The 20793-nt window shown below is 36.8% G+C and overlaps 1 protein-coding gene across 1 annotated transcript; it reads right to left on the reverse strand.

The window, feature by feature from the left end:
• Nucleotides 1-10466: 10466 nt before the first annotated feature.
• Nucleotides 10467-18943, reverse strand: LOC129578234 (POU domain protein CF1A-like). The gene has a single exon (XM_055466485.1). It carries the CDS (start codon nt 17174-17176, stop codon nt 15971-15973), a length of 1206 nt encoding a protein of 401 aa, XP_055322460.1. The 5' UTR covers nt 17177-18943; the 3' UTR covers nt 10467-15970.
• Nucleotides 18944-20793: the final 1850 nt, after the last annotated feature.

A 20793-nucleotide genomic window follows, 5' to 3' on the forward strand; every position in this document is an offset into this window, starting at 1 on the left:
TGTTCGCGTATTTTTGTTTTCATTGCTATTTTCGTTTTCCGTTTCGTCTCGCAAGAATCTTGCATTTAATTATTAACTTGTTTTATGCAATGTCTGACTCAAAAATGCATGCGTATCTCATGTGCTTACCCATTAATAGTGCGAACATTTCTGTCTCACTCACGCGCATACATGCACACAAAACTCGATCATCAAAACATCTCTCTCTCTCTCTCTTTCTCTCTGTCTGGCTGTAGAATTCAAGACATAAATAATAATCTTTCGAAAGAAAAACAAAAAGAAAGCATTTAGTTGACTTTATTATTATTCGAAGCGTTAACATATAGACGCACATATTTGATTGGTACACGGTAGTGGGTGTCACCGTCGTTTCAATCCGATCGATTGATCCAATTTAGATTGGCGCTTTTGATTATTATCGTACAAGTTCTTTATCCTTTGGCTTCTGTTCTGGCGCGACATTTACACTGTTGTGGTGATTTCTTTTTTCTCTCTGTTTCTCTCCTCCAACCCATTATATGCATGATTACAGTTAACGGTTATTTAATAAATCGACATGGGCAAACTGTGTGTGTATGTGATTGGAAACGCTTAAGCTCCATTGTTTTCTCTCTCTCTCTCTCTCTCTCTCTCTCTCTCTCTCTCTCTCTCTGCTCTTGTCTCGGCCCGGCGTTCATAACTGAAACTGTGAATGCAGTCTATACATTGTGCTGCAGAACTTGAACTATACTCTAAGCGCATACATAATCATGGTTGTGTGTGTGTGTTGTTTTTTGAATGGCATCTAAATCGCATGTAGCCAATTCATTATCATTAAGCAATTTCTTGATTGTTTCCCTTTCATTTTATCACGCTGTTTGCAATCAAGTCGTCGCATTCGGTGAGTGTATCCGTGTCCGTGTTTGTGTGTGTGTGTCTGAGTGAGTGTTTGGATGCATGAAAGGAATAAAAAAGACAATGAACAAAAAAAAATTATATGTTCGTTGACGCCATGTCCTCTCATATCGTTGCTTGTTTGCCCATTAGCAACATGAAAGTTTGTGATTTTTGCTACTGGTGCTGAGTGTACGCGCTCTAGAACTCCAATCGATGAGCCAACAATTATTCGATTAGAGGGAAAAACACATACAACGTCCATCCGTTCCGTTGATGTTTTTATTAATTTCACTTTTTTTATATATGCAAAATGTTCAGTTCGTGGCGACCGATAACACAGTGTAATTTGTTGTTCGGGCGTTTGTGAGTGTGTGTGTGTGTGTGTGTACAGCTATATTGTAGTAGGTAACATTACGTATGGCAGACAATGTTTATGCTTTGACAACCTTCGAGATGAATGACTTTTAAACATATTTAATTGCGATTGATTGTCACTTAGCTACTGGCTTCCGTTGATGGCTCTCGCGTCTCTTCATTCCGTTTGGGTTCGTTCTCGCATCTCACCATAATCAAATCAGACAAGAGTATGACGACGACGAGCTAGATAATATTGTTGTCGCTGCCAAACACTGTTGTGTATTCATTATTATTATGCCTGCGTGTATCGACAATTTTTTTCTCTTTATTGCATCTTGATTTTCCATTAATCTCTTCTTTTGATTCGCATAATTATTCGTTCAGAACGGCGCAGAGGTGGAAGAAAAAAACCCAATGATAATGTTGTTTGCTACCATTCATTGGATTCAAATCGTTGGTTGTTTTGTTTGTTTTTTTTTTAACTTCCATTTGACATGAATGACAAAGCATTTAGAGCAAACAATTTGGAAGAAAAGTCAAAAAATCAACCACATAATTTCCGTTAACCCAATCAATCGGATTTTGTGTGAATTGAAGAGAAAGAGAGCGACCATTCTGAATGCGTGAGCAAAAGCAAAAGCAAAAAAAAAAACAAAATCACAACATTTGTGTAGTCGTATTTAGAAAATGACAAAATTGAGGTTGATCATTCGATGGATTATTATGAAATAGAGAGAGAGAGCAAACATCAATTGCCATATACACATAGCGCGCGCACACACGTTTCACAAACACCCACACTGCACCACCAGAGCAAAATGACATTCAATGGTATTTTCTTTGTAGCACGCGCGTTCACATACAATGTGCGCGCGCCGCTTTTTTTTCTGTCTGTTTGTACCAAATTGATTTCGCTGATGTGTTCTCTTTACTTTTATTATTATGATTTTTTCTTCTCTTTATTTTGTTTTATTAATTTTTCATGCGCTGTCTACGATACAAACACTCACAGTCATTTTAGTTGGTGTCTGGAGACGGTGTAATTTTTGTGGCTGATTGAAACTGACTTTCGTCATTAATTTTTGTTTTTGTTTTTGAACGACACGCTTGTTATGTCGGTGGAATTATTGTCGTAGATCTAGGTGTATTGTAAAACCGTACCGTACCATACCGAAGCGAAGCTTCTACAAATGTATAGGTAAATAAATCGCTTATTGATGTGCGCAAGCATTTCAATGAATCACATCAAATCGAACAAGCTATTGAGAAAGACAAAGAAAAAAGCGCAAGCAGATGATAGAAAGAGAAAAATCATGGTTGTCATCAGTGGCTGTTACTTATTATAGATATTTATTTGTAAAGGTTTGGCGAGTTATTGAAGTGTGTAGGTTTTACAGGCGCGATCGAATTCTTTACCTTTGTTGTTTTTCAGCTGTTGTTGGCTTCAAATCCAGGCTTCTCGTCACATTCAACGGTGTCGAACAAGAAGTGTCAGAATTATGAAGATTGCAATCGATATGTGTGCTTGTGAATCATAATAATTCAATTATTACAAAATTGCAGTGAAAATTCGCTTTATTCGCCAGAGCTCAGGAGTTCTATTCGATTTTTCCATGAATCGGTTGAACATGTGCCAAAAGTACAATGCCATAATCCAAATTGACAATTGTCACAAATGAAATGCCCTCCGTTATTGCGTACATTGCACCGTTCATTTACGCTAAACTTTACTTTCAAATAAGTCAGCTGTTTGAATTTGATGTATGCATCATTTTCTCTTCCGCTATACACTTTATACTGTGAATGTTTCGTGCGATGGATCCACACATTCGATTGCGGCCATCATCAACAACAACAATTTTTTTGGCATAAAAGCATTCGGAATTACATCATGCATTGTTTTTTTTTCGCTTGCGAATCTGCGTCAAAAAATATTTCAATTGAAAGCCTATTGAGACGCGAGCTCGCATACACATACATTTGTGCAAAGTTGACGAATCATCAGCAAGTTTCGGCTGTATAAACACTCGAACAATGCTCCGGCACGGGGGGCAAACAACGCATGTATAGTATTGTTGTTCAAGCAGAAGAAAAAAAAACCTTTTTTTTCTGCGTCTATTTAGACATTAACTAGTGGCTGTTGATACTTTGAAAATACTTTTTGGTTTTTTTCTTCTATCATTGTGTGTTCGTTGCTGAATGCTGAAAAATCATTTTGGCTACTGCTCATTTAGCTCGCTGTATGCTTCTCGCCCGAAACTATGGGCCACTTACCGTTTATTCTGTATTGACAAGCGCTCCGTCTCTCGTCTTCAACAAGATCCCCGAAAAAAAAACACAAAACAAAACAAATAAGAAGGTGGTCATTAAACTTATGGTTTGTTTAACTTTAGCAATTAATTTTCAACATGTTGTTGCTTCTACACATTTTTTCGTTGTTTTCAAATGATGCTTCAAAGGCCACCACAACAATATCGACCAGTCGATTTTGGTTACTGCTGTGTGTTTTGACCGATGTGTGTGTGTGTGTGTGTGTTTCATCAACAATTCAAAATGTACTGTACATACGAGCGAACGCACCCAGCACACAATCACATCACCATTCGACCAATGCACACACGTGTTAAATACATATGATTTTCTTCATTTGACGGACACTGCATTGATACTTACAACACCAAACTAACGGTAAATTGTTCGAATTTTTTGTTTTCCGTTTGAGGTTTTGTCTTCTTCTTACGTAACATCGTTTGTATATTACACTTGACTAAACAAATCTTAGAATTTTCGACTTCGCTTTAATGTGTACACAGACAGAGAGTGTGTGCCGAAGCCGAAACGCGATGAGCGCTGCGATTATTTGCAGTATTACGATGCGTGTACATTAAAGGTGCGTTGGTTTTCTTTTCCGGTGACCTTTTGTTTTTCGAATGCGCGATTGGATTAACACATCCATCAAGAAGAAAAATTGATATTTACGAGCGGTGTGTTGAAGAAGAAGACGACGCAAAAAAATAACAAAAGAGAAACTGTTGTTGGCAGTTCCATTGCGACTATAGCATGACAGTAGCACGAGTAATTAAATTTGTTCCTTCTATTGCTGGTTTTGCTGTGTGTGTGTGTGTTTTTGTCTCGCAGATCGTTTGAAAGAATTGCGTGGAAGCATGTCATTCATGCAAATGTTTTTAGTATTGAGCAATAAATGCGAAGAAAGAGATACGAACTCAAACGATGGAAAAGCAATAATAATCATTGAAATAGGCAAATCTTCTTCGAAAAATCAAAGCCAACTAGTTGAATGTTCACCACTACACACACACACACATACATACAAATGTGCGCACCTTCACAGAAAAGCATCCATTGCAATGCTGTCATTAAAATGTCAACCTATTTATAATATTAATTTGTTTTCGCCATGCGTCAATCTATCGCGTTCTTCCTTTGTTTTGAAACATTTTAATTTGCTATCTGTTTTGTTGTTCGCATTTGGTAAACGGTGTGCAACCAACACAATCGCCGAAAATGACAACAACAAAAGCAGCAGCATTGAACACGATTAGGTGCGTTGTATCGCCGATATATTTTGAGTAAATGCAAATGCAGCCGGTCGGTGATCAGAAGCAGAGAAGCAGCAGCAGCAGGTGGAACAGAGACAGCAACACACGATGACAGAATGAATAGGAGACAAATGGTAATGAATAAATGTGTAAAGAAGTGTCTGATATAGAGTGTGTGTGTGTGTGCGTAGATTAATGACTGCAAACACACTGATGTTCGTATCGAGTAGTGTCGCGCGCGTACTGCAGAATGGAATAATAATAATAAAACGCAAATAATTTTATACATTTATTTTCCATGTGCAAAACCCATACACTGAGCCACTGCCGGCTCAATACTCACTGTGTGCGCTCTGTATACACTGCGAATAGGTAAATCGTAAAGTATAGAAGAGCGCAGCGAACGAATGAACACACAAAAAAAGACCTATGGAAAGCAATTTGTTGCAAAATACTTTATTGAGGACGTGCCCGCGTCAAGGTTTCTCTCATCAAGCAGCAGCAGCAGCAACAGCAGCACCACCACCATAGCCTCTAATAGCTGTAACGCAGTAGCCAACCGCGGCATCAACGGCAGACCATGCCATGGAAGAAGCAAAATCAAGTACGTGCGGAATATATGTACGTTGTGTGCTTGTGTGTCAATGTAGTGAGCAACGTTCAAGCACACACAATGCTCGAAGTGCATTGCAGACAAAGTAAATAAACGAAAGAAAAACGAAAGAATAAAAATGCAAGACAGAAGAAGAAGAAGAAGAAGAAGAAGAAGAAGGAATGAAAAAAGCTCGAATTGAGCCAACCACACATCGCCAATCATACTTGCACGTTACACCGACTTCCACACCATGGCATCGAGTATTATGGCAAAGAAGCACAAACATAAACTCACTCGCCACCGCTCGCAATACGTGCATATTCAAAACTATGCCACACATCAAACACACAGTCTGCTGTGCATGGCATGGAGACTTTTTTGTGCGCTTTTATTTTTCGGTGCGGTTTTTTCTTCTTCTGCTCTCTGCTACATTTATTTCTTTGGCGTGTGTGAGTGTGTACTGTTTTTTTTTTCTGTTGCTCTTCATATCACCAGCTACTTACTTTGCTGCATCGCCAAGAAATAAATATATGTACGTATATCACCATGTGATATGGAAGGCTATGCTAGAAATCCGTATGTACGTCGTGTGTAATGCAATGTACTTGCACATTGCTCACTGAAGAGCAAAAAGTCGAACAACTCGGCAGCCAACATTAAAGCACGCATCAGCCCATATACACGTCAAAACAAAGTTTTTTTTTGCTGTTCGCTCCCTTTTGGTGGACTGTTTTAAATTTAATTGTTGGAGCTATAGTTATTGATGTGTTTTTCTCGATTTTTTTCGTTCTCTCTCTCTCTCTCTCTCTCTCGCTACATATCGATGGCTGATTTCTTTTACGGCCCTGAATCCGTTCGTGTTGATATTCGGTATATTGCACGTCACATTCGTCATATAAAATACTTTTGAAATATTTCATTTCACCTTTGTTGTCGACGTTTTATGTTCGTTAAATGTCCATTGTGTGCTATAAGTCTGTCACTGATGGGCTGCTGTTGCCTCCACTGCCACTGCTTCTGCTGCTGCTGCCGCTGTTGCCATCGTTTCGATGCGTATGTCTCTATTTAGTGGCTGTCGGTTATTGAGACTCTAAACCGATTTCGATTGGAAGACAAAAGGCACAAGACGCAAATATAATAGCACTATTTATGTGTTCACTCGTCGTCGCCGCCGTCGTCGTCGTTCATTCAAAAGACAAATCCAAGAAGTGATTTGGTTTTTCTGACAAAAACCAAATCGGTGTCTTTTCGAAGGCAATTCTTTTTTTTTGATCGGATCCATGGCACCCATAAGAAGAGATAAGTATTAATCAAGTTTTACTAGATCCGTTCACTTTTCACCCAGTGTGTGCTTTATACTTACAACATTTGAAGTGACATATCATTGATTGATGTTTGCAAAAGGCGAACAAACAAAACACACGGAGAGAGAAAAAAGAAGAAGAAAAAGTAGAAAAAATCAACACACACCAACGATACGACAGAACCATTCACACACACAGAGAGAGAGAGAACTTTTTTCTGTTTCGTGTATTTCAGATTTTAAAAGTGCGTTAAGTATTTGACAGCTGCAATTACGGTGTCTGTGCGAATTGACGGTTTTCATTGCTGGAAAAGTGATTTTCGTGTAAGAATTCGATTCAAAACGATTTGCAGGATGTGTCCACAAGAGAAAAAAAAAACTTCAACCGCATTTCATTTCTTCTGCAATGGGTTCTTTGTTAATGATTTCAATTGGTTTTGCCGTTTGCCACTTCCTACCACCGTTATTTTGTGCGCACCGCTCATTTGCTTATCGATCGATGAGCACGTTTGAATGTGCACAAAGGCCACCGTATTCTTCTTCTTCTACTTCTTCTTCTTTTTCGCCTTTTCAGCTGCTTTACGGTCATCAGATGTTTGCACACATTCGCACCACATTTGCATTGAATTGAATTGTAATTAAGAAAATGTTCGATTCTTCTTCGTATACGATTTTTTGTGTTGCTATTGCCGCTGCCGCCGCCACCGTACGCGAATCGTCGAATATTCATAAAGATTATTAATTAATACTTACACGCCTTAATAAACATGTGCAATTTATTTGGTATTGAAACCGAAACGATGTAATCAATGGCAGCCAGCGGGGTGTGTGCGTGTGTGTGTGTGTTGGTGTTCGCCATTCAAACCAAATCATACAATATAATACGAAGCACAACCGAATTTTTTTTTATTGATAATCGAGATAATAAAATGTAATCGTTAAGCGCGTAAACATATGCGCCAACTGACTGCAGCGGTAGATAGAAACTGTAAAGAAATGGAAAGAGCGAGATGGATGCCGTCGAGTCGAAAGAAGCCGCAAAACTATTTGCATTTCACCGGTAGTAATGACCATATTTATGCGATAAGTCTTTTTGCGCGTGGATAAAACCGATTTCAACACAAAATATGCATATTTCAAGGACTTTACTAGGCTGGAGGATACCTAAACATACATTTATTCAAAAGTGTGTTCAGTTTGTAGAAGCATGGAAAAAAGTGGCATTTTGCCATGACACACCAAATATGGCCAGATGAAATTCCACATGAAATATCATTTTCCGTATTTCACCCATTTGAAAATGAAAAAGAAGTTGTTAGAATAGTGACGAACAATTTTTTTTTCGATGGTGGAAAAAAACTCGACTTTATTTCGAAGTTGAATGTTCAGTCCAGTGTGTAACGTAGAAAAAAAGAAAGAAAAGAAATCCAAAACACACTGTCACATTGCGATATAAATCAATATTGGTCACCGATCACTTTCAAATTCCAATAGATTTTCTTCTGTTTCGAGTTGCTCTCTGTCACTCGGTTCGTATTCGATATTCTTTCTCCTCCGTTTATTGGTTAAATAACATATAGCGAAGAAAAAGAGTATTACTGATAGAGAAACGAGTAGACAAACGCCGAGAAAAAAAGCCGGCGAAACAAAGACAGCGCAACATACGATTTTAAGAAATTCTTTTTTTTTTTTGTTCACATAAATTTAATGGAATAAAAGCAGAATCGGTGTATCGGCATGTGGAAGAAAATGTTTACATGGCGCATCGGCGATAGAATCAAAGAAATTCGACCGAGCGAGAGAAGAAACGGAGTCACATATTTGACGATCAAAATCATACAAACACACAAAAACCGTGGAGTTTTGACAGTAGAAAATGCACAACGAAAGCAGCAGCAGCAGCAGCAGCAGCAGCAGCGAGTTGGTTTCATTGTTGGATGGATGCTCGTTTTGGGTGAGAGTTCTCTCTCTGTGTGTGTGTCTGTATGTAGATGATGAAAAAGAATATATCAACGGTGCGACGACCTTTTTTCCAACTTTACAACATTTCACTATGCTTGATACGCTTCATAATAACAATAATAATGATAATATATATAATAGCATTTCGGTTGTCCGTCGGCGGCGGATAGCGATTTGGTGAGAATTCGTTTCTATTTTTTTTTCCTCATCATCTCTTTTTCTCGTCGGATTTTGGATGCGCTTTTTCTTCCATACGCTTTCACTCGTTCTATCAATCGCTCTGTGTCGCTTCATTTCTTTTTGGTCAATGCGTTCTCGTCGCTCTTGTCGTCGCTCAAAGTGGAGAATATGCATGGCATTTTTACTACCTGCTATTGTTTATTTATTTTTGATAAACTTTTATTTCATGCGGCTATTGATTTGTAGCTGGATCGCAACTCTCATTTATACGATATCGCATCTAGTGAGGTGCGTTTGAATGTGGATAATTTGTAGGCCGCCGAACCGAGAAAACAACAGCAACAACAACAATGGCAGTGAATCAATGGACACATAACACAGCTGTCCTATCTAACTGTCTTGCACACACGGTTTTCATTGTGCAACAGCAATGCCACTTTGAAGAACTTCCAACCAATTGGCCATTAAATCAAATGACGTTCAGACCAACTAAAGCATCGATTCATTCATTTCTTGATGGTCAGCATGTAGACAATAATAAGCAATAGAAAAGAAAGAAAGGAAAAAAAAAATAACATGTTATAAACAAGAGCTCCTCCGATTGCGTGTTCTACGCATGCAGAGACACATTTTAAGCACATTTTGCTGACATAAATACTCGTTCTTTGTTTCAATTTCATTTTATTACGAATATTTATGAGCGCAAAAGAAATAAAATCATTCGGATCAAGTGTGTGGATACTTTTTTTTACTCCTCTCTTCACTTCGATCCACTTGATATTGTGGAAATAACAAAAAAAATAGATACAAGATTTGGTTGATTTAGAAAAAAAACCAACTATATTACACACACATTCAAACAAACCAACGCACAATTTTGGTGATGAGCAAAAGTTGTGATCTCTGGAAACAAAAAAAAATTGATTATACGTTGTTATGGCGTATAATTTTACAAATAATATCGAAATAACCATAATCCATATTTCTCTGTCTCACTCTTTCCCCATACGAATTATGTCAAACAACATAACGAAAAAAAATAGAAGTATTAAATGCCACGATGACGTACAGGTAGAAAAAAGAGTTAAGCACACGAAAAATCAAGAAGAAAGAAAAAAAAATATAAATATCTCTCAAATATTTCAAAAGTGATTTTTGTTTCGTGCGTACGTTCGCTTCGCGCTTTTTTCCCAATCAAACAGTATATAGCAGCAGCAGCATAGTTGAGTTTGTTTGCGCATTGCCGACGCACTTGTTCGGTTGCTTTACTTACATTTCAATCACACCGTAGACGCGCACCGTAGTTTAGGTCACGTGGTATGATGCTTTAACAGCGGTCTAATTTCTTTCATTACACTCAATCACACTGCCTTTAATTGTGCTCAAACTTGTTTCATTTTTTGTTTTTGTTTTCGACCGCATTTCATTTTTTTCATGCGTTTGTCATGAGCAGCAGCCAGTGCACTAAGAAATTTAAAAAAAAACAACTAAAATTCTGTTGGGAAAAAACACTTACACTGGTTTTTTGTTTCATTTTTTGCTTTTTGACACTTGCCTAAACGAAAAATGCCCTTCATATCTCTCATCCACAAGTACAACAAATAAAATAATGACACACGGTGTTCCGCCTATGTTTTTTTTTTAATAATGGTTTTTTATTCTCATTTTTATTTTGTTTGCTTGTCGTCAAAATTTTATTTAATTTTTCTTCAAACAGACACTTATTCCACAAAATCTACCGTATGTAAATCAACCCTGCTTGTCTAATATAATAATTTTTTGTTGTTGTTGTTTGTTGTGTGTGTATGTGTTGTTTCATTTTTTTTCTCTAAAAATGTTCTTTTTTGTTGTTGTTGGTTTTTTGAGCTCGAAACTTTCGCGCATTGAAATATCTCTTTGCCCGTTTACTTCGAATTTTTCATTGTTTTTTTTTTCGATTTTTTTTTGTTGTGTTTAAATAAATTTTTGCAAGTTTTTTGCTTTTCATTTCTCTTTCTCTTCATTTAAATGACTTTTCCTGGTTGTCTTAGACTATACTTGTTGTTTTTTTTATTTCCTTACAATTTGCTTATTTGTGAGTGTTCGGTGTTGTGTCCTTTATGTGGTTTGTTTTCCATTCAACTTATTCCACTTGTCGGGTTATGCACGATTTAGTCATTAAACATTTTTTGTCTTTTCTTCTTTTTTTTATCTATTTAAATATATTTATTAATTAAATGTATGTTTTACATAATTATCAGATAGTTGTAGAGATGTTCTCAAAAGTAGTAGTTTAGTTGGGCATGTCTCACAGAGACTGCAACTGAAGCACCACTTTTAGTGTCAACATCATCATCATCATCATCCTTGTTTTCTGTTTTACCACTCGCTTTGCAATGCGCATATCAATTTTTTTTGTGTTTACTTCTTTCTTTCATTTTTGTGTATGTGTTTGTGTGTGTGTGTTATATGTGCTGTCTCTTCCTAGTTCCTCTTTCGCTCATATTTATACTTTTATTTTATTATGTACAAATTCATTTGAATTATATTTAAATAGTATTAATTCACTCTTGATTTCTGGTGTAGTTCATGTGTTTCTGATTCTTCATTTTTTTTTTGCTTTCTTGTTTTTAGGTGTCAATCAGTTGTGTGTGTTCTGTGTTTATATTTGAATTGTTATTGTTTTGTTTCATCTATGCAATAAACTTGCTCTATGTTCTTTTCTCACTTGATTCGTTTCTCTCTCTCTCTCTCTCTCTCTCTCTCTCTCTCTCTCTCTGTCTCTCTATCGTTTCTCAAATATAAAGATTTTACTTCTTCTTTTTTCTTTTAGAGATTTATAGTATAATGATCTAAATTATTATAATAGTAATAATAGTAGTAATATGCAATAGTTTATGTTTTTTGTAATTTTTTTACGTTTTTTTTCTTTTTCTTTCGTTTTTTTTAATGCTCATTAAATATACGTTATCGTACTTAGTAGATGATTTGTATATTATGTTTGTTTTTTTCATTAATTCTTTTTTGTTCTTGTGTTTTATTGTTTTTTACAATTGTGAACATCATCATTTCGCATGTCAAGTTCATGTCTAAAAAATATTGTTTTGGATTTTTCGTTTGCTTTGAAAATTGGTTTTGTAAAAACGGCAGGAAAAAAATGTGTTTGGTTGTTGCACGTGTGTTAAAAATGTGGAGTTTTTGTGTGTGTGAGTGTGTGACAGTGTTCGATTTGAAAAATACGTAAAGATTCTAGAATGGTTTGTGCAGTGTATCTTTCGTTTACCTATAAATTTGTTTCGGGGGAAATTTTTTGTTTTCTTCTGGTTGAATGTCTTTGATTGCTGGTTGGTTGTATGTGTGTGTGTTTTTCTCTCGTTTTGTTCTTCCATCTCGACAATGACAATGACAAAAGACCGAATTTTACGAGGAAAATTTCAACAAAATGGAGAAAATAACGTGTCATACGACCTGTGAATCGGTTTGTGCCCATTTACATGAACATTTATGTTTATTGCAATTTCATCCGTTTAATGCGCATTTAATTTGAACTTTGATTATCAATGGGAAAAAACACACCGAGCGACCAAGTGAGAGAGAGAGAGAGAGAGAGAGAGAGAGAGAGAGAGAAAGAGAGAGAAGTGAACCGAAGAAGAAAACAGTGACTTTTGCGCTGCGGATCAAATCTGTTTTAGTGTTAAACGCAAACAAAAACCAATGTGACAAACTATTGGATTATTGTTTTTTGTCAATTGTAATTTATTGCATGGATTTGACTTGTGTGTTGTATTTTTATTTTATTTTATTTTTCTTCTCTTCTGCATCGTAGTCGTCAACACAACACACAGCCGTGCATGCATTTTCGGTTGAAACCCGGTTGGTTTTTCCATCCAGCATCCCTATTTTATAACTGCAAGGTTTTTTCCTTCTTTTTTCCTCTTTCAACGTCGTTTCTGCAATACAATGCACATTGATTTCATTTTTAACACTGACTGGGCTGAATTTTGCGCTGGAAGGAACAATGAGACTGAGAAGGATGATTAAATGCAACAACGCAACCAAGAAACGTGCAATGAGGCAAACGAAAGAGAAATTCCCGTTTTATGTCTGTGCGTATATCTGTTGGTCTCGAATTTTTTGAGTGGTTCACCAGAATCATTTATGTATGTGGGCATTGCATTTGGACTGACTATTTGTTGAGATGCAGTTTGAGTAATGGGGTTACCTTGTTAAGTAGTAATATTGCGATCCTTTTTGCATTTGTGTGTCTTTCTTTCGTTCAAAAACTAACACTGAGCATATGACAATTAAGGATCGTGTCAGTCGTGTTCCCTCTTCATTACAACAAATTATCAAAAACAAATGTATTTTTTGAGCAAATATTTGTAGCTTGTCATCGCACACCGATCATTTTTTTCTTCTAAATAAATGTGGTTCAATAAATATTAACGCTGTCTACCGTTTTTTCTCTTCTTTTTTTTTGACACAGATACGTGAATAAAACGAACGGAGGAAAAGAAAGAGCAAAAAGCATTATGTTCACTTTTCATCAAAGTCATCGTCAATGGGACTGACTACATAGGAAAAAAGAGAAAAGAAATTATAACAACTAGCAATTATATCAGTCCACCGTGGGCTTTCTAAAACGTTTATTTATTTCATTCTGTTGTTGTCTGTATCGTCCACTGAACAAATAGTTTCACGTTTACAAAATCAAGTGTATTTGAACTAAAATAAACATAAAGAAAAGAAATCTTTGCATTTTTTTTGCACATCGTGATTGCATTTGCTTTGAAACTCAGTTACTCTTACAAATTAGATAAAAGCATAGCTCACAAAATTCGATCTCGACTATAGCCCCGAAAAAAATGCGGGTGATTCGCGCTTTGTAAAATGATTCAAATGCCTAACGTAGAATGTGAAACAAAAAGAATGCAATTGATTTGATTCCCAATTATCGATCGGTTCTTCGTCTAATTCTGTTTGCTTTCCAATTGTCCTTGCCAACACACGCACACACATTTTCAAGTAAAATTTCAATATGTATAAATGGTATGTGTTTCGCACTCTGTCTCATGCTAAGCTATGTACCCAAGTGATGGTCATTATTTACAAGCAAAAATCGTATATAATTTTTCACATTTTTCTCTGTTACTTTACTTCTTTCCAATAATTGGCTTCATTTCAAATGCCCACCCGGTTATTGGCGAAAAATTCCCATGGAATTTTCGGGCTTACACATTATTTTCGGCTTTGAAAATTGGCCATTTTCTCGGAGAATATAAACAAAACAATACAATACACAATTTAAAAACAGATACCAACGAAAAAAGAGTATATGAGAAAAACAAATGAACACAAGCCTAAACACGAGAAATCCAGAAAAAATAATAATTAAGAAGCGAACGAAAGAGATACAGGAATCGGAAAAGTGTTAATTTTCTATTGTTGTTGTTGTTATTGTGCAAAACTGAATGAATTCATATACGAAATGAAAGCAACGGAAAACCATCTGTATGTTTTTTTCGTCATTTATTTTTCTTTCTTTCCTTGGCTAAATTTAACTATGCGTCAAAACACCAAAAAAAAACAATAAATTTTTTATTTATCCAATTCAAAACTAAATTTTCCCAAAACAAGAAATTGCGTCCAAACTAAAAAATAATTATTCGATTTTCTTCTTTACATAAAATTTTTTCGTCTTGATTTTTTTATTTGATTGATTATCATTTTTAGACTTCAACTTTACTGTTCTTACTAAAACAAACGTTAGCATTCTGCATCTCGGTCTGATTTTCTTTTTCATTCTTTTTTTTTTTTTAAATTGGTTTCAATTTTGTATGTGTGTCATTTTAAATTTAAGCCACATTAACATATTACTAGATAATAATATATATTATTTTTATGTGTAAGTAAGATGTGTAATAAAAGTTTAAAAATTACTTACATAAAATACAAAAAATGACGTTATTTCGTACTTTTTTTTTGAACATTTTCGATAAATATTTCTCTGTGTGTGTTTTTTTCTGTTTGCTTCACCTCGCCTGAATACGCGGTTTCAGATGGGAGGTTCAAATTTATTATGATTAAGATTTTGCATGGTTTTTTTTTCACATGAATTTTGTTTTCTTTGTTTCGTTTCGGTGTTTTTTTGTTTGTTTCATTTTTGCATCGTGTATCGATTCCATTGGAAATTTTGCGCCATGTTTTCTGCATATTGGTGTAGTTTTGTTTAAATTGTTGTCGCATGAAGGAGCTCGATTTTCAAAACGAAAGAAAAAAACTTGGTTTTATTGTTGCTATGTATTGAGTCGGCTTTTAGTCGTGTGTTTTGTCACTAGAACTTTTTTTTGTTGCTTGATTCGTGATTTCTCTTCATCTTTCATTTTGTTTGTTTATTTGTTACATATTAATTTAAAATCGTCTATGGAAAAATTATAGACGAAGATCATTATATATTTGTCTAAATCTTAGGAATTTGTATATACATATTCTTAGGACATACATATATTTGTTACTTTTTTTTCTCTTCTCTCCTTTGCAATTCAATTTTATTATTATGCATCTTGGTTATTTTGAAACATCACTTGTCTGTTTATTTGTTGTTGTTGTTTTTTACTTGTTTTTAGTTATTACGAATCGTATAATTAGTTTGCTTCGTTTTGGTTGCCCTTTTGTTCGGGATTGTTGCTGTTGCTGCTGCTGCTGCTGATGGTGTTGTTGTTGCTGTGTTGAGAATGTGAAAATGATGAAGAAAACGCATCTCGTTGAACGAAGTGAGGAACCGCCGGAAATTGTGATTCGATTGCGATTCAGGCGAAATAGTTCGTTGTGACCGAAATGCGGCAAATCCAATGAATGGCAACATCGGATTGGCCGCCGTCGCCGCCGCCGCTCCTGCTGCTGCCGCTGCATTTCGGCCAAATAAAAGGGCAAAATAAACAGAGAATTGACACGAAAAAAACGAAATTTCTAATTGCCAAATTGCAGGGTCCACTCTTGAAACAATCTTCTGGCATGAAGTTGTTGCTGCTGCTGATGGTGTTGTTGATAGCGTTGATGATCGATGTACATGGCCATTTGTGATGTTGGTAACATTTTCGATGGGCTCGATCCACTAGCATACTGGGCAGACGACATGGACTCCTGGATCTCTGATTGCTAGTGAGCCGTCAGCTGATGAGCATTTGGATTTTGCATATTTTGTGGACTAAGCATTGGGGGGCTATGTGAATGGCTATGTGTTCCCATTGGACTTCCGTGTAAATCGTGATGATGGTAGCCACCGTGTGGATGCATATGCGACGGTGGCATACCGTCCATCATATCACCGCCTATTGTATTCGGAGGTGTCATTCGTTTCTCTTTTTGCCGTCGATTGCAGAACCATACGCGCACCACTTCCTTTTCCAGCTGCAGCGAATCGGCCAGCGACGTAATCTCCTGTGCCGACGGTTTTGGTTGTTTATGGAAATGCTGTTCTAATGCACCTTTTACCGACACCTCAATGCTCGTACGCTTTTTGCGCTTTCGCCCCTGTGCCGCTATTTTATCGATGCTAGTTGGTGAGCCGGTCGTTGAGTCAGCCTCTTCCAGCCACTTTTGCAGCAGTGGCTTCAATTTGCACATATTTTTAAAACTTAACTGTAAAGCCTCGAAACGGCATATCGTTGTTTGTGAAAAGACATTTCCATAAAGTGTACCTAGCGCTAAACCGACGTCGGCCTGTGTAAAACCTAATTTAATTCGTCGCTGTTTGAATTGTTTTGCGAATGCTTCTAAATCGTCGGATGTTGGTGTGTCCTCTTCACCGGCGCTAACGTCGCGATCGCCCTGCAAGTGATGAGGATGCAAATGTAATTGTGGCGATTCTCGCAGCGCATGGTGCAGTGGGGCGACACTTTGATGATGCGGATGTCCTGTGTGATGTAGCATACCATTCATAGCCGGGTGATATTGAAGCGGTGAGCCGCCGGTTGGTGCATAATGCGAGGCGGCATGTACTGGTGCATGCCAACCATGTGGCGATGCCATTCCCTGTTGTACTCTACTTTGTTGCGCTAAATGTGACATTTCTGGTTTCACATCAGCGGGATGATGGTGGCCATGATGCGATTGCAAGCCCCATGGATCATTTGGATGCAACGATGACCATGGATTCGAGCTCAAGCTGCTGGTGAGTGCGCCGCCCGTGTTCGGGCTTGGGCTGGATGGTACATGATGATGATGTGCCGTATGATTTGGATGATGATGATGCAAATATTTCATTTCGCCTGCATCGGTGCCGCTTCGAGGCGATGGTGTGTGATATGCAGCGCCCAGAGCCATGTCCAACTCGCCAGATGAAGTCATATATGTTGTGGCCATTTTTGGAGAATATTCTCCAAAATTTTCCAGTTTTTACAGATGAAAACTTTTACACATATCACACTACAATTCGAACTCAAGACGAATTGCCCTCTGCTTCTACTCTTCGCTTCCGATCGCTTATTCTCTTTTTTTTTCTCTTGCTCTTCTCGTGCTTCGTTTCGTTCCGTTTGTGCCCGTGATTTGATTGGCTCTCTAATTCGCACTTTGACTCTTTTTTCGGTCTATTGAAACGTGAACAGTAACTGAACCGAATGCACACTCGAAAATAAAAAAAAACAACAACTTATGGAACCGTTTAATTTGAAATTATCGTAGCAACCAGTTCAAATCGACAATTGAACCAACTGCGTGCTCTTCGTGTTATATGACTGGTGGTGGTTGTTGTGTATTTTCTTCTCTTCTGTTTTGTCTTCTTCTCTGTGGTCGTCAAGAATATTTGTCGTTCATTCAAGAGTACCGTGCTATTGTTCTGCTCTTAATTTATGGGCTGTGTCAAACACAATACGATTTCAGTCAAATAAATAAAATCAAAGTCGTCGCATGAAATTTATCGAAGAAAAAAAATTAATACGAAGAAAATCTATTCGATTATTGATTTGTTTGTCTTTCTTTTGTTTGTCACACAGTTTTTCACGCAATCCTTTTTTTTTAGATAAATTTGTTTCGGGTTGTTTTTTTTTGCTTTTTCTTATTTCGTTTTGTGTTGGGATGCAATGCGAGAAACGTTGTATCAATTTAACTTTAGATGATAATCCATCGAGCAGGTAAACACAAACACATAAACACACTATACATATACTGTCACTTATAGAGTGCTTGAGAATCACTTAAGTTTGAGCAGTTTCTTCGTCTCTAGCGTTTTATTTCTCTCTTTTTTGGGTTGTTGATAAAAAATGATAAATCGCAAAATCGCTTGGTTCTTTTTATAATTCGATTCAAAGGTCACAAATTTGAGCAAAAATTGTTTCGCTTTTATTTTATGGCGTTGGTGGTTTATTTGATAATGAGCGATCAAAACTAATTGTGTGTTTTTTATGTTCTTGTTTTGTTTTTTTTTTTTTAATTTTTGTATCAGGTACTCGCCGCCGTTGTGCTATTGTGCTGGAATTTAAGACTCAATGTTGTTCGTTGTCCTTTAACATTCGCACAATTTTCGGATTTTCTTTGTCAGAAAAATACTGATGTTTTTTGCTCTTTTTTCTATTTGAAGCGTCGCATCACTCGCACTGATTGTCACTCAGCACCTGAATGAATGTCGATTTAAGTTTTTGCGTTTTCACTTGCACAGTGTGTGTGTATGTGCTGTAATGTATCATCGAAATGCAAAGTCTTTAGATTGTCTTGTTGATTCGCGTTTTTTTTTCTTTTTTTTTCAAAACTTTACTTCAACAATTCGTTGATTTGCGATCGATCGTACACAACTGAATTTGAAAACTGCACACGCAAAAAAATTATAAATTTTTTTTTTGTCTTCTGATTGATAACCGATTGATAAATATTCTGCGTTTTTTACATCGAAGCTAGAACTCGAATTCTTTTCTTCAGATAATTCTAATATCATTGAATCGAAAATAAAAATTCTGTGAACTGTGTTGTATGGTGTTACATGTGTACATATGTGTATAAAAATGAGGAAATATTTTTATATATTTTTTCGAACGCACTAAAACGTGTTCACGTGCAGACTCAACGAGGTATCGAAGTCAACTGACAATAATGAACTACTCGCTCTGTGCCGTCTACTCAATATTCTATATTTTCTTCTACTACAAACATTACTAACACTTCTTCACATTGTGCTTACTGTCGCGCGCTCGTTGCTTTGGTTTTTTTTTCCTCTCTTCTCTTCTTTTTTTTTCTTGTTTGTTATAAGCCTCGTCTCACCGCAGCTATGCTTTGCCGTTCTTTCGCCCATATGTGCACACGGTCGGAGCACACACGCACATCGTTTGGACTCGTTTTAATACATGAGCCGCGTGATTTTGTCTCGCTTTTTGCCGTTTACTTCATACACTATGTGTGTACGGTGCACAAGTGGTGGTGCTACGAATGCAATAAACAATGTGAAAAACCAGTGAGGAGAACAGAACAAGAAAAAAAGAAAACGGGAGATCTTATGCACGTTTCACACACATACACGCATACTAATCCATTCCATAGATACTCACAGCACGGCTTGTCAACATTTGAGCAAAGCACACACTGTGTATCGTTTGTGCACACACTCCATATATACCCCACTTACTTATGTCGTCTACTGCTGCTGCTGGCTATAGAGTGCCTATCAGCCGTTTCATGCAAACGGAAAACTGATTGGACTCATGATAGACATTTACACACAGGCTATACGTGTATCTGGTGTGACGTCACATTTTTTTTTCGTAAACACCCATCACGTATGCCAATGCATTCTGGCTCCGCCTCTTTCAAAACGTATTCGTATACGTATACGTGTGTGAACCGATTGCCACTGTGGCTGTATTTGTGCAGTGTGTATGCGAGCAGAATGAAAAGCTGACATCGCTGCCAATACTTTTCGATGCTTCTCATCAGTGTGAACAATGTTCTCAATTCGGTCGGTATGCGCATGACGACCAACGAAATTTTCTTCGCTCCGCTGAATTCCGTACGACTCTCTCTCACTCTCTGGACGAACCGTTTCTCGCGAAGATATGAGAAGAAATTGCGCTGCGAGAAACAGACTTTTCGAAACTGAAAAATTGAATTCTACTTGGCTTTTTCACGATTTGGTTTTCTTTTTTTCTTTTTCACTATCACAAATTTCATTCTTTTGTTTAGAAATTTAATTTTACGAAAGAAATTTCAAATAATTTCATCGCGAATAATCTTTATTCGAATGCATGACACTAAAACCGATGATTAAACGAACGAAAAACAAGTTAATAGAAAAAGGTTCCAAATTTTATCGAGTCTTACTTTATTTTTTTCAAACCTTTCAAATTGAGGAGAAAAATCCAATTCGATGTTATATTAGGCAAAAAAAAACCGAATTCGATTCTCTTGCCTTTTTGCATCACAATACAGCGCATACACGGTCTAACGGAATTTGCAGTGTCTATTTCAAATGTTCAAAATATTCAGCTTTTAATTCAGCGCTCAAAGATTCACATTTGCAACACTTTACATCCGTTACACCGCCAAAGCACAATTCAAAGTTGATAAAGTTTGTGGCCGTCAATGGAATAAGTTGGTTTGCATTTAAAATCACATTTGCTGGTTGGCTTCGGTCTATTTTGCCGAATTTTTTTTCTTCTTTTTTTTTCATTTGGTTTTATGATGATGGATTGAAGAATTGTTTGTTTTAATTAAGCCGTTAAATTGCGTACGGATGCGACCACATGTTAGGCACACATTGCAACAGGTTGAATTGTGTGTGCGGTACGAGTATGATTTCGAAAATCTAAATTATTCAGATTGGCATGCGCCATATATGCAAATCACGGTTACATGGTACATATCAACTGCGTGCTACGTTACGATCTTACTTGCTCAGAGACAGCCGACCAAATGAAGTGAGTGCGTAAACAAAACGAACATTTTTTTTTCGTGCCTGGAACGAATCAAGCAAAGAATCGGTAAAGAATTGTTTTTTC

This window comes from Sitodiplosis mosellana, unplaced genomic scaffold (genome assembly GCF_009176505.1).
Source record: "Sitodiplosis mosellana isolate CC-2019 unplaced genomic scaffold, AAFC_SMos_1.0 Smas_scaffold_6226, whole genome shotgun sequence".
Lineage (NCBI taxonomy): Eukaryota > Metazoa > Arthropoda > Insecta > Diptera > Cecidomyiidae > Sitodiplosis > Sitodiplosis mosellana.

Coding starts and splice junctions, on each gene's coding strand:
- LOC129578234 (XM_055466485.1), bottom strand. CDS start 17,176: ATGGCCACAACATATATGACTTCATCTGGCGAGTTGGACATGGCTCTG.